At 34.3% G+C, this 12,849-nt stretch overlaps 1 protein-coding gene across 1 annotated transcript in view; it reads left to right on the plus strand.

The window, feature by feature from the left end:
* The window catches only part of Tmprss11f (transmembrane serine protease 11F), a 69,807-nt gene that overhangs the window by 27,956 nt on the left and 29,002 nt on the right, over positions 1-12,849 (plus strand). Inside the window, exon 3 of the mRNA XM_004644079.1 lies at positions 2,045-2,163. Coding sequence (XP_004644136.1) covers positions 2,045-2,163 — 119 coding nt within the window. The remainder of the gene's footprint in view (positions 1-2,044; positions 2,164-12,849) is intronic.

The following is a 12,849-nucleotide window of genomic DNA, read 5'->3' on the forward strand; positions in this document are numbered from 1 at the left end:
CTACATAGAAGACCCCCAAAACTCCACCAAGAGACTTACAGATTTAATAACCAAACCAGCAACAAAGTCAACACTCAAACATACATAGCATTTATGTACACAATGAAGGCACCAAGAGAGAAATTAGAGAAACCATGCCTTTTGCAATACTATCCAAAAAATTTAGATGCTTGGAAATCAAAATGGAAAGATATTCTGTGCTTCTTCATAGGAAGAACCAACATCGTGGAAATGGCCATATTCCCAAAATTTTTATATAGATTAAATGCAATTCCAATTAAAATAATGTTAGTAGACTTCACAGATCTAGGGAAAACCTTGATTAAATTCATCTTGAACCTGAAGAGACCTAGAACAGCAAAAGCAATCATGGGCACCAAAGAAAAGGCAGGAAGAATCACAATCCCTGACCTGAAATTATACTGTGATAAAATCAGCATAGTATTGGCAAAAAAAAAAGTGCAAAACAGATGTGAAGGTCAATGGAACAGGTTAGAAGATGCAGACACAACCGCAAACACTTTCAGATACCTTGTCTTTGATAAAGGATTCAAACATGTTCACTAGAGGAAAAGTAGCCTCTTCAATAAGCGGTGCTGCTATAACTGGCTTTTCACATGCTGAAGGCTAATATTAGACCCATGTCCACCACCATGCACTAAATTATAGTCAAATGGGTCAAAATGTAAATATTAGAATATAAACAGTAAATCTTTTGGAAGAAAACATAGGTAGAAATCTTAAAGACTTAAGGGTAGGTGTAGAGTTCATGAACAAAACCAGGAACAGTTAACGCTTAATTTTTTTTCTCTTCTTTTAAATTTCTTATAACTTCCCCAAATTTTTCATACATATAACTAGTAATATAAACAACAGTTTGAAGAGAGCACTATGTAATTCAGCAAACAGTCAATTCATTTTAGTTTGCTTAGTGTAATTATCATTTCTAATGTTCTTTTTATTATCATTATTTTGTATTCTCTTTAATATTTTTAAACTTTAAAATCTGAAAGGTACAATCAACACTGTGAAATGGAACAAAAGGAAGAAAAAACTGAGATGTGGAAAAGGACAGAGAGGGTCAAGGAGATATATTTATGTATGTATGCAGAATGAGTTGGATAGTTGTACTGCTGATTTCTGCTGCTCTTCAGAGGGGAGTAGTTGATGCTTAATTTTTTTCCTTCTCCTTTTTAATTTCTTATGACTTTTTTCCTCTTTTTTAAAAACAACTTTTCATGCTTATAGCTGATAATCTGAACAACTGATTTGAAGACAACATTGTGCAATACAACAATTATTGGGCTGAGGAGCCGGCTCAGTAGAAAAAGTGCTTCCCTGGCAAGCTCAAGGGCCTGACTTCAATCCTCGGTTCCACCAAAAAACAAAACAAAAAAACAAATTGATTTCCTATTGTTTTGCTTGGTGAAATTGTGCATCATTTCTAATGTTTTACTTTTTTACTGTTTTGTATTGCCTTTAGATATTAAAAAATAAGCCTAGTAGAAATATAGAAAAAACTTGAAAGACTTTTGAATATAGCATCATATTACAATGTATATATGATACACCCATGTTAGTAGTTGTTTTAGTAAATAGATCCTTTTTTACATGATGGTCGCCAATCACTTTTCATACTTACTTCATTTGTAAACTGGTTGTTTAATTCCATGAAAAAATTCTCATATACATTTGCATATGTCATACTTAGTAAGTATTCCCTAGTAAGTATAGTTGTTCCCCTCTGAAGAGCAGCACAAATCAGCAGTACAGCTATCCAAGATAGCCCACATATATAAATACATATATCTCTTTGCTCCACCACCCCATTCTTTTTTCCTCATCCAAGTTTTTTCTTCCTTTGATTGACTGCAGTGATGAAGTTAAAACATATTTTTAAAGTGTCTACAGTAGGTTTTTTTTTTTTTTTTTTTACTAAATGGAAATATATTGTATTACTATAGTATGTACCCTATCCAGAACACTTGGGGACAAATAACATATTACATTTGATTATGGATCTTTTATTTATTTTACCTTTCAGATGATAGATCATTCTATTATCTTGCCTCTTTTAAAGTCACAAACATCAAATACAGAGAAAATTATGGAATGAAATCTTCAAGAGATTTTACAGAAAGAAGCCATCAGATTGAAAAAATGGTAAGCTTAATAGAAAATGCAAATGTTTCTGAGTGTACTTATCTGCAATGTTTTGAATGTGGGGATTTTAGGCAGTAGTGTCCACCACTGGTTCTAGGTCCACTTCTCAAAAGTAGGCCCATGTGTGGGATCCACTGTTTCATGAAACCTATATTTTTCTTGATATGCATGTTGGGGTATATTCTCAAGTAACCAAGTAAATATATATGGGAGGTAAATTTCCTGAAATATTTCATGTTCAAAATTACCTTATCCTGTGTTTCACTCAATTGATACTTTGGAAGGAAAAATTTTAATTTGAGTATAATTTTTCCTCAAAAATTTAAGACTTGAAAAAAATTTAAAAAAAATTAAGACTTGGTTTTTATTACCTTACTAAATGTGGCTGATGAGAAATTATTTCTTTCTAAGTGACCAAGTTTATCTCCCAAATCTTTAATTCTTCTCCTTTTAGGTTTTGAAGCTTCACATCGATGTCACTTGGTATTTAATATTTTCTTTTGTTCATTTTTAAGATTAACTAAAATGTGAGCAACCAAGGACCCACCACCTAATTTAAGATGTGTTCTTTCCTTTGTCTTTCTCAGAGATTAGAAACTTTTTGAATTTCATTTAATCACCTATTGTAGTTTTCTCACCTATATTGTTCTCTATGGAGTATGCTGCATGAGTTTGCTTCTTATCTTACACTTTTGTGCAAATGGATCATAAGACATTGTCACAACTGTTGGAGGGATGACTACCATGTCATGCCATGCCACTGCCCTGGTGAAGCACTCAGCTACCCAGGATCATACAGTCTCAACTCTAGTAATGAACTAAAGAGGTAGCATTTAAAATAAAGAATATGGTTTGTTTGGAAAAGGACAGAATAAAAAAGAAGACAGACAGTTGGTCTGGAGGAGTGAGGGGCATTGGAAAGGTGATCACCCACAAGCCCTTGTCCCTGACTCTTTTTGAGACTAGCGATTTTTCTCATTCCCCACATGGGCACCACCTGATTGGTTCTCTGACTGTCTTTGATCCTAATCTGGGGATCTTGGCCTACATTGTTTCTGGTCATTTGATTCACTTCTGTCTTTTTGTGCTCGATAATTGTGTGAAGTGAAGCCTCATAGAAAGGCAGCTTAGCCTTAGAAATTAAGCCAAGGGGACATGTGTATGTCAAGTACAATGGCATAGTGAGGCTGAAGTGTGAATATACATGTAAGTATATAAGTGTAGAGGTGTGTGTGTGTGTGTGTCCTTAGATGGCTGCCCCGTCTCCTTACTTTTACCTCTGTGTAGATTACTATAATACGGACACATTACTTTCTTAACTCATTTTATGATTGGTAAACATCTATCTGCACATTTTATAGCTAAGGAACAACCTTACCTGTTTTCCCCTATATAGTAAGCAATGTTTTAATCACTACAGTTGGATAGTCAGTCATTCCTAGTGGATCCAACATGTTGTCTCCTTATATGAGTGGAGAGGTTGTTGTCTCTTTTTCTGCTATTGACCAATTTTTAATTTTTCATGTCTCAATATCATCCACAAAAGTTAGCCACTATTACTCAACAAATAAGTGTTGGAACCTGTTACATTAGTTTATTACAGCTTCCACAGAACTTACCACAAAGTAGGCATCACAAACAGCAAAAATTTATTTTCTAACAGCTCTAGAGACCAGAAATATGAAATGAAAGGCACTAGAAAAGGATCCTTCCTGACATATTCTACCTTGAGGCCATTCCAACATTTCTCGACTTAATGCTGCATAGAAAAGAGGCTCTGATATATGGTCACCATCTTTGCACAACTCTTTCTCTGCTTTTCCACTCTGATAAGGGCCTTTATTGTTGGGTTCAAAGCCTTCCAAGATAATCTATAATAATTTTCCTTAATATAATTATATCTCCAAATACTTTTGAAAACTAAGGTCACATTCCTAGATGCCTGGAATAAGAGATACCACCATTCATCAGAGAACACTAAAGATTACTACATTCTTGTTTAGGTATAAATTGGCTTTATTGATCCTTTTGTATACTGAGAAACACATGAACAAAGATAGTCTTCATACTGTGGTTTTAATTTAATTTGCATCTACTCTAGAGATTAGTGTAGAAATAACTGATATCTCCAAATTATTTGAAGTAGTTCAATACATCTTTAAATTATTCTCCTGAAAAGTCCTACTTTTGCTTACACTCTTTTCACTCTATCATGGGGCCATGATTAGTTTTCAAGTCAGTTGTTATCACCATTTATGATCAGAGAGACAGCTAACATTCTGGTCCACAAATCAGAAGTAGTTTCATTCTGAGCCTTACCTGAGTGTTTTTACCTAGTTTGCCAATTCTTTCTTAGTATATAGTGCTTACATTCCTTGCATGAAGCTGTCACATGCACATAATACATTTTCATGCCTTTTTCACCCCTACCTTATCATTTATTTTGTTCTTTCTTTATAATTTGTGTTTCTCATATAAAAGAAACCACACTGTATTTAAACTTGTGTGTCTCATTCATCTCAACATTAGAGTCTCAAAATGCATCCATTTTCCAAAAAATGACTCTTTTATCTTTACAGCAGAGTAGTATTCCACTGTGTGTAGACACCAGATTTTCTTGATCTATTCACCTGCTGATTGGACATGTAAACCATTAACAAGATATAGTTTTATGACTGTGCTTCTATAAACATGAATATGCATGGATTCCTGAAATACAATGACTTTAACTCTTTAGAGAAGACACCTCAAATAGAAATAGCTAAGTCAAACGGAATTGCCATTTTTAGTTTTTTGAAGAATCTCCATACTGATTTCCATAGAGGTTGTACTAGTTTACATTCCCACCAACAATGTAAAAGGAGAGCTGGGGAGATGGCTCAGTGGAATAAACACTTCTCTGGCAAGCATAAGGGCCTGAGTTCAATTCCCGGTTCTGGAAAAAAAAAAAAAAAAAAAGACAATGTATAAGGGTTTCTTTGTACCCTACAGCCTCACAAGCACTTGATATTATTTGATTTCTCGATGGTGTCCTTTCTGGTGTAAGACCAAATCCTGGGTATTTAATTCATATTCCTCTGATGGGCTGCCATGTCCAATTTTTTTTGATGTATTTGTTGGCCATTTGTATCTTTTTATCTGAGAAATATCACTTCATTTCATGTGCCCATTTTTTGACTGATTCTTGTATTTTCTGGGATCTAATTTGTTTTAATAATTTATACAATCTAGCTCTTAGTCCACTGTCTGAGGAATAGCTGACAATTTTTTCTCCATCCTTTTTGTTTTCTTGTCACTCTGTTGGTTATTTCTTTTGCTGTTCAGAACAAACAGTGGAGAAGTGTTTCTTTTTCCCCACAGCCTTTATAGCATTTGTTATTGGTTGACTTCTTGGTGATGGCCATTCTTTCTGGAATAGATGGCATCTCACCATTATTTTAATTTGAATGTCATGAATGACCAATGATGTTGAATATTTTTTCATATATTTATTTGTCACTTGTATTTCTTCATTTGTGAAGCATATATTCGCCTCAGATGCCCATTTTTGAACTGGTTATTTGAATTTTGGAGGCCTGATTTTTAAAAAATTCTTTATATAGGAGTCCTTTGTCTGAAGGACAGTCTACTACAATTGTTTCCCACTTTGTGGGTTTTCCTTTTACTCTGTTGGTGATTTCTTTTAAGTACAGAAACTTTTCAAAAAGATGAGATCCCAATTGTTGATTCTTTGAAGTATTTCCTGTGCAGTTTTGTTTTTGTTTATGTACTCTTTACCTACCCCTATGCCCTTAATGTTTCTACCTACTTTGCCTTCCAGAAGATTTTCTGTTTCAATTTTAATATTTAAATCTTTGATCCATTTTGACTGTAGTTTTGTGCATAGTGATAGGCATGGGTTTATTTTAAGCTTTTGACATATGGAAAGACAGTATTTTCAGCATCATTTACTAAATAGGTTCTCTTCCATTGAATATGTTTGGTCCATTTTTAAAAGATAAGGTGGCTGAGTGTGCTTGTGGTTATATCTACATCTTCTAATCTGTTCCATTGATGCTCAGGTCTGTTTTTACGCCAGTACAATGCTGATTTTATCACAGTACCTTTGTAGTATAATTTGAAGTCAGGGATTGTGATGCCTCCTGCCTTTCCTTTGTTGCCCAGGATGGTTTTTGCTATTCTAGTTCTCTTCTGGTTCCAGATATACTTTAGGAATTTTTTTTCCTATATATGTGATGTATACTGATGGTATTTTATTTGGAATTATTTTGAATCTGTATAATGATTTTCAGAGTATGGACATTTTCGCAATGTTGATTCTTCCTATCCAGGAGCAAAGAATATCTTTTGATTTTTTAAAAATCCTCTTTGAATTCTTTTTTTTTCAGATTATTAAAATTTTCACTGTATAAATCTTTTATTTCCTTTTGAGATTGATTACTAAATTTTTCATTTTTGGGGGTGTCAGTTTGAAAGTTATGGTTTCCATAATTTCTCTTTTGATGCATTACTTGATTGTATATAGAAATTCTATTTATTTTTAAGTGTTGACTTTACAGCCTGATATACTACTCAATGGGCTTATAAAACCCAACTGTCTCTTAGTGGACTTTTCAGATTTTCTATTTACAGTAACATGTCATCTTCAAATAATGATAATTTCACTTCTTCCTTTGCAATCATTATTCTTTTCATTTCTTTCTCTTGTCTAATTGTTCTGGCTAATGTTTCCCAAAGGATACTGAACAGGTGAGGTGTCAGTTGTCATCCTTGTCTCGTTCCTGATTTTAAAGTGAAGGCTTTCAATTTTTGTTCATTAAGTATGAGGTTCACTGTTGGTTCGTCATAGATAGATTTTATTAGGTTGTGACAAAAACCGTCTATTCTGATTTTCTGTAGAGATTTTATCATGAATCTATCGAGATTGATTTTATCTTTAGCTCTGTTGATGTGGTATGTTACATTTATGGTTTTGTTTATATTAAACCATCCCTTTATTCCTGGGATGAATCCCTCTTGGTCATGCTGTATAATCTTCTTGATGATTTGCTGTATTCTGTTTGCTAGTATTTTATTGAGGATTTTTGCATCAATGTTCATTAGGGAGATTGGCCTGTAGTTCTCTTTTTTGGTTTGGTCCTTCTCTGGTTGTGGTATCAGAGTAATACTTGCCTTCCTGAATGAGTTTGGAAGAATAGTTTCCTTTTCAGTTTCATTGAAGAGTTTTAGAAGAGTTGGCATTAAGTCCTCCCTAAATTTCTTACAGATCCCACCTGTGAATCCATCAGGACCTGGGCTTTTCTTTTGTGGCAGGTTTTTCACTACATTTTCAATTTCATTAATTGATATTGGGTTATTCAGAAATTTTATAGCTTCTTGATCCAGCTTGGTAGTTCACATTTATCTAGGAATCTGTCTATTTCTTCTGTATTTTCCATTCTTTAAAGATAAAGATTTTGGAAATAAGTATTGATAATCTTGTGATTTCTACAGGGTCTGTAAGGATTTCACCCCTTCCATTCCTCATTGCATGCATTTGAATTTTTCTTTCTTTTTTAATGAGGTTGGCTAGCAGTTTATCAATTTTATTTATTCTTTCAAAGCATCAAATATTTGACTCATTAATTCTTTGTATTGCCTTCTTCATTTTCGTTTCATTTCTGTTCTGATCTTTATAATTTCATGTTTTCTTTGGGCTTTGGACTTGACTTACTCTTTTTCTAGGAGTTTGAGGTGCAGCACATGATTCTTCATTTGAGTTCATTTGGTTTTCCTGATGTGATAATATCTCTATAAATTTTCCTCTTTGACAGTTTCATTGCATTGCACAGGTTCCAGTAAGTTGTATCTGCATTTTTGTTTGATTTTTAATGTTGTTTAATTTCTTCTTTAATTTCATCAGTGACCCATTCATTTTTCAGGAGTGTATTATTTAGTTCGCATGTGTTTATAGAGTTCTTATCGTTTCTTTTGTCAATAATTTCCAGTTTCATTGCATATTGTCAGAAAATATGCATGCTTAATCCTTTACATTTACTTGAATATGTTTTATGTGCTAACACATGACCTATTTTGGAGAACATCCCATGTACAGCTGAGAAAAATGTGTATTCTGATGCTCTTGTGGAATTCTGTACAGATCTACTAAGTCCATGTCTTCACAAGTTTAATTTAGTTCTGTTATTTCTTTGCTGATTTTTTTTTACATGGTTGAAATTTGTGCTTGTGTCAATGGGTGTTAAGATCTCCCAGGACAATTGTTATTGCTCATTAGATTTTTCATGTCTGTTAAAATTTGTCTTATATAATTGGGTGCTTCTACACTGGGTGCATATATATTTACATTTGTTATCTCTTCCTTTTGAAGTTTTCACCTAACAAGTACATAGTGACCTTCTTTGTCTCTTTTAATCATATACATGTTGAAGTTAACATTGCCAGAAACCAGAATAGCTACTCATCCTTTTTTCTGCATTCCTGTTACATGGAATATTCTTTTCCATTCTTTGAATTCAGCCTATTAATTTCTTTCTGAATTAAAAGTGGTTTTGTATGCAGCATATTGTTTAATTTTATTTCTTTATCCGCTCTGCCCTTGTGCATCTTTTGCTTCTTGAATTGAGGCCATCTACACTGATAGTTATAAATGATGTATATTGGCTTATCTTCATCATGTTATTGTCCTACTATGGGATCCCTACTTTCCCCTTTGCTTAAATATTTGCTCTGTTTGAGGGGTCTCTTCTGTTATTTAGATGTTATGGTTATCTATTTCTCTTTCTAAAATATCTGTCAGTACTGTTTGTAGGGTATGTTTGGTTGTCATGAATTTCTTCAGTTGTTCTTTGTCATAGAAGTATCTAATCTCCCCATTAAATTTGACAGATGGCTTTGCAAAGTACTTTAATCTTAGTTGAAAGTTGTTTTTTTTCAGGACCTCAACTGTCTCACTCCAAACTCTTCTGGATTTGGTGGTCTGTGTTGAGAAATCTGCTCTGATTCTGATGGGCTTTCCATTATAGGTGATCTCTTTCTTCTAACAGCTTTTAAGAGTCTGTTCGTTTGCTGAATTTCTGGGATCTTGATTATTATATGTCTGGGTGATGATTTATTTTTATTATTGCTGTCTGGAGTTCTATGTGCTTCAGTTACTGTATATCAGATCATTTTTCAATGCTTGGAAATTTTCTGCTAATACCATTGCAAACACTCTTTTTACATGTTTTGTGTTATTTCCAGCTATTTTGTTGATATCTATTAGTCTTATATTAATTTCCTTTGCATAATCTTGCAGGTGTTGTATTGTTATGTCCTGGTTTCTCATAATTTTTAAGAGATGTTTCCTTTCATGTTCACCAGCTGCAATGCGATCTTCAGGGCCTGAAATTCTATCTTCAGTTTCATTCAAGTGGTTTTGACAGATTTCAATGGAATTCTTAATTGCTGGATATCTGTTTGAATCTGTTTCATGCATTCTAATTCTTTCCTGTACTGTTCACTGAGTGTTTCCATCATTTTCCTATTCTCTCACATTTGTTTTGTTTTATCTGTTTCTTCCTTAGATGTATCAAGGAATTCTTTTGTGATTCTTGTCATTTCCTTTTTTACCTGAGATTATTTCTGATTTCCTCCATAGGCTGATGGAGCTGTTTCTTTACTTCATTTGCTATCATCTCAGAAATTTCAGGCATATGACTTCCAAGTTCTTCTATGACCTAGGCTCTTGGACTTGTTTTATGTAGTCTAGCGGCCTGGTATTGTGTTTTGTTCCTTTATTTTGTCATTTTTTGCAGTAATTGTAGGTGGGCAAGGTGTGGGTCAGCAAGGTTCTTTGGAGAATGGGAAGGAAGGGTAGGCTCACCAAAGCTCCTGCTGTGTGGAGTTCAATGTGGTTTCTACCTCATTAAGGACATCTGGGCAAGCCACAGTTCAAGCAGGTTCAATGATGATGATGAGTGCAGGCCGAACTTGTGCAAGGTTCTCTTGGTAGGGGGTTGGCACAGGGTAATGCTCCCAAGACTCTTATAGGTCGCTGTGGTATTCATCTCCCTGGTCATCTTCAGGGCAAGGAGGGTCAGCTTATTCAGAGGAACTCCAGTGAGAAGGCTGAGGGTTCAGGGCTAGGTCTACCAAGTCTCTCCAGTCTTCATGGTGAGGCAGGAAACTTGACTCAGTAGAACTGTGGTGGATTGCTTGGGTCAGGATTAGGCCTGCCTATTACTATTTTAAGTTATTAATAGTTTAAATCATGAGTGTTCAGCAAAATTTTTAAAAGATAATCATTGTTCTTCTTTAAAGATCACTTGAACCCAGACCCATAGGCATGGTAAGGTTTGCCATGAAACCATTTAATTTCAAAACTGAATGTATGTTTTGAATACATGCCATTGTTTTTAACAGAGTTAAAAAATGAGTATTATCATAATTCAAATAAGACAATAATTTCCATACTGAGAATCACACCATGTTGGTGTGACTTTTATTTAATACAAACATTTTTAATAAAAAAGTCAGTCTGCATTAAATCAGGAAATGAATATATCTAAATTAAACAAGCTTTCTACACACTAGAAAAACAAAAACAACATTTATATTAAAACTCTTTTAACTCAAAATAACCTAATTTAAAGAAAATGTCAATATCCTCAGTTCATTACACAGAGTTTTATCATTTAAATTAAATAATTCACTGAAATATGGGAAATGTGTAATAGGGAGAAGTAAACTTCAGTGCTACTTTGCAAATCATCTGGTTAGTGTGCATCATGAATCAAATCTTAGCTTCCAGAGAAGATACAGTCTTCACTGCTTTTAGATTGGCACGTAAGAAATGCTTTTGAGAAATTCTCAAAGATGCGGATCACTCTATTACCTCCAAGGGAGAATTAGACTCCAAACTTTCCAGTTTCCTTCCCACTACCAATAAATTACACCAATTTCCAAGTTATTTCTGATAACAATGAGGATATAAAACTAAAATGCTCCAGTCTTATGCAATTAAAAAGTACACTAGGGTAATTCTGCTACTTTACACTCATTTCAAGCTTGCTCAATCCATCTGAATTAATATTTTCTATACTAGAATAGCTATCATACTTGAACTAGGGAATGTTGCAATTTCTTCATATTTTACCTATTCATTATCACGCTAACAGAGTAGTTTTCTTTTATTTTATTTTCATATTAATTTCATTGAGAAAGAAGGAGCAATGAGACAGTTTCAAAACAGGTTAATAGGGCAGTTGCAATAATTAATACATTGCATATTGTTGTCTTCGTAGTATTCATAGTACAAGATGAAGACATATCTTGTCTAGACACTATTATTTCAAAACTTTCTTCTCATTGAGCTAAGAGAAAGTAGCTGTATATCTATGCTATTTTGTATATAAAGATACAGAGAGATAGACATAGATATATAGATATAGATATTTCACTACAAAATGGTCCTTCATTTATATCCCCCTTTTTCTTTACTTTTGTCAAAGATGGGTATTCCATTGCCATTCATATATTGTAGGTGCATGAATTCAGAAAAGTAATCCAATTTAGTCTATTAGTAATGGGTTATCTGCATAACTGGCAAAGTCAGAAGTTGTTGATTTTATAGCTCAGTTCAGCATATTAATATGATTTTACTTTTTATACATCATTTTTATACTTATCTGCTGGATGGTTAAGACCAAGATAAAGCAAGGCTTACCAAAAAAAATGTAACTTTTGTATATGACAAGGTAGGTCAAATCCCCTCAGGATTTACCCTGAAACCCTGTAGAACAGTTTATAGATCCTTTGTTAGTGTCAGCCATGTGGATGAGTCATGGCATTGCTTGACCAATTTGCTCTCTGTGAAATCTTGAGAGAATGATTTCTCTCCATGTGACTCTCCATAGGCACACTCTACATCATTGATCACTTTCTTCTGTGGCCCCATAATCTCTTTGATCAAAAAATTTGGGACACCACTGAGTTATAGGATATTATAGTACAGATTCTCTCATGTACTGAGTCCTCACTGACTTTGAAGGGCTAGGGCCACAATGTTGGCTAGCCTTGTAGCCTTTTTTTTAAAAGAAAAAGCAAATTTTCATAAAACAGTCATTTTAAACATATCCAATAGCCAGGGACTGCTACTAATTAAAATTCCTCTTAAACAGGGATGAGTTAGAGCAAGAAAATTTCATAAACCCCAGGAGGAATAAAAGTTTTTAAACATTAAAGGAGGACAGGGTTAGGAAAGTCAGTCAAACTGAGATAACCCCAGAGTTTTCATTGCTCCATCTAGACACAACATGTAATCCAAACTAGAAAAATGGAGATAAGTCAGTAGATGAGCACAAAGTAAAGACTCAAACACTGAAGCAATCAAAAGGAAAGGAGGGTGGCCAGATAGCTCAATGGACTAAAGTTCCTGCTTAGGCAGAGTACAATAGCTGGGGTTCCATCCCCGGCATGCTGTCCTGACCCCACCCCCGGGGTGCCCTGAGACAGGGATTGAGACTGGATGTGGTGGCATGTGCCTGTAATCCCAGCACTTGGGAGGCTGAAAACAGGAGAATCACTACAAGTGAGCCCAGTCTACATAGTGAGAACCTATACACCCTGTTGACCCTATCCTAAATTCAAAGAAGAAGAAGAAGAAGAAGAAGAAGAAGAAGAAGAAGAAGAAGAAGAAGAAGAAGAAGA

The sequence above is a fragment of the Octodon degus genome, unplaced genomic scaffold (assembly GCF_000260255.1).
Source record: "Octodon degus isolate 3935 unplaced genomic scaffold, OctDeg1.0 scaffold00191, whole genome shotgun sequence".
Lineage (NCBI taxonomy): Eukaryota > Metazoa > Chordata > Mammalia > Rodentia > Octodontidae > Octodon > Octodon degus.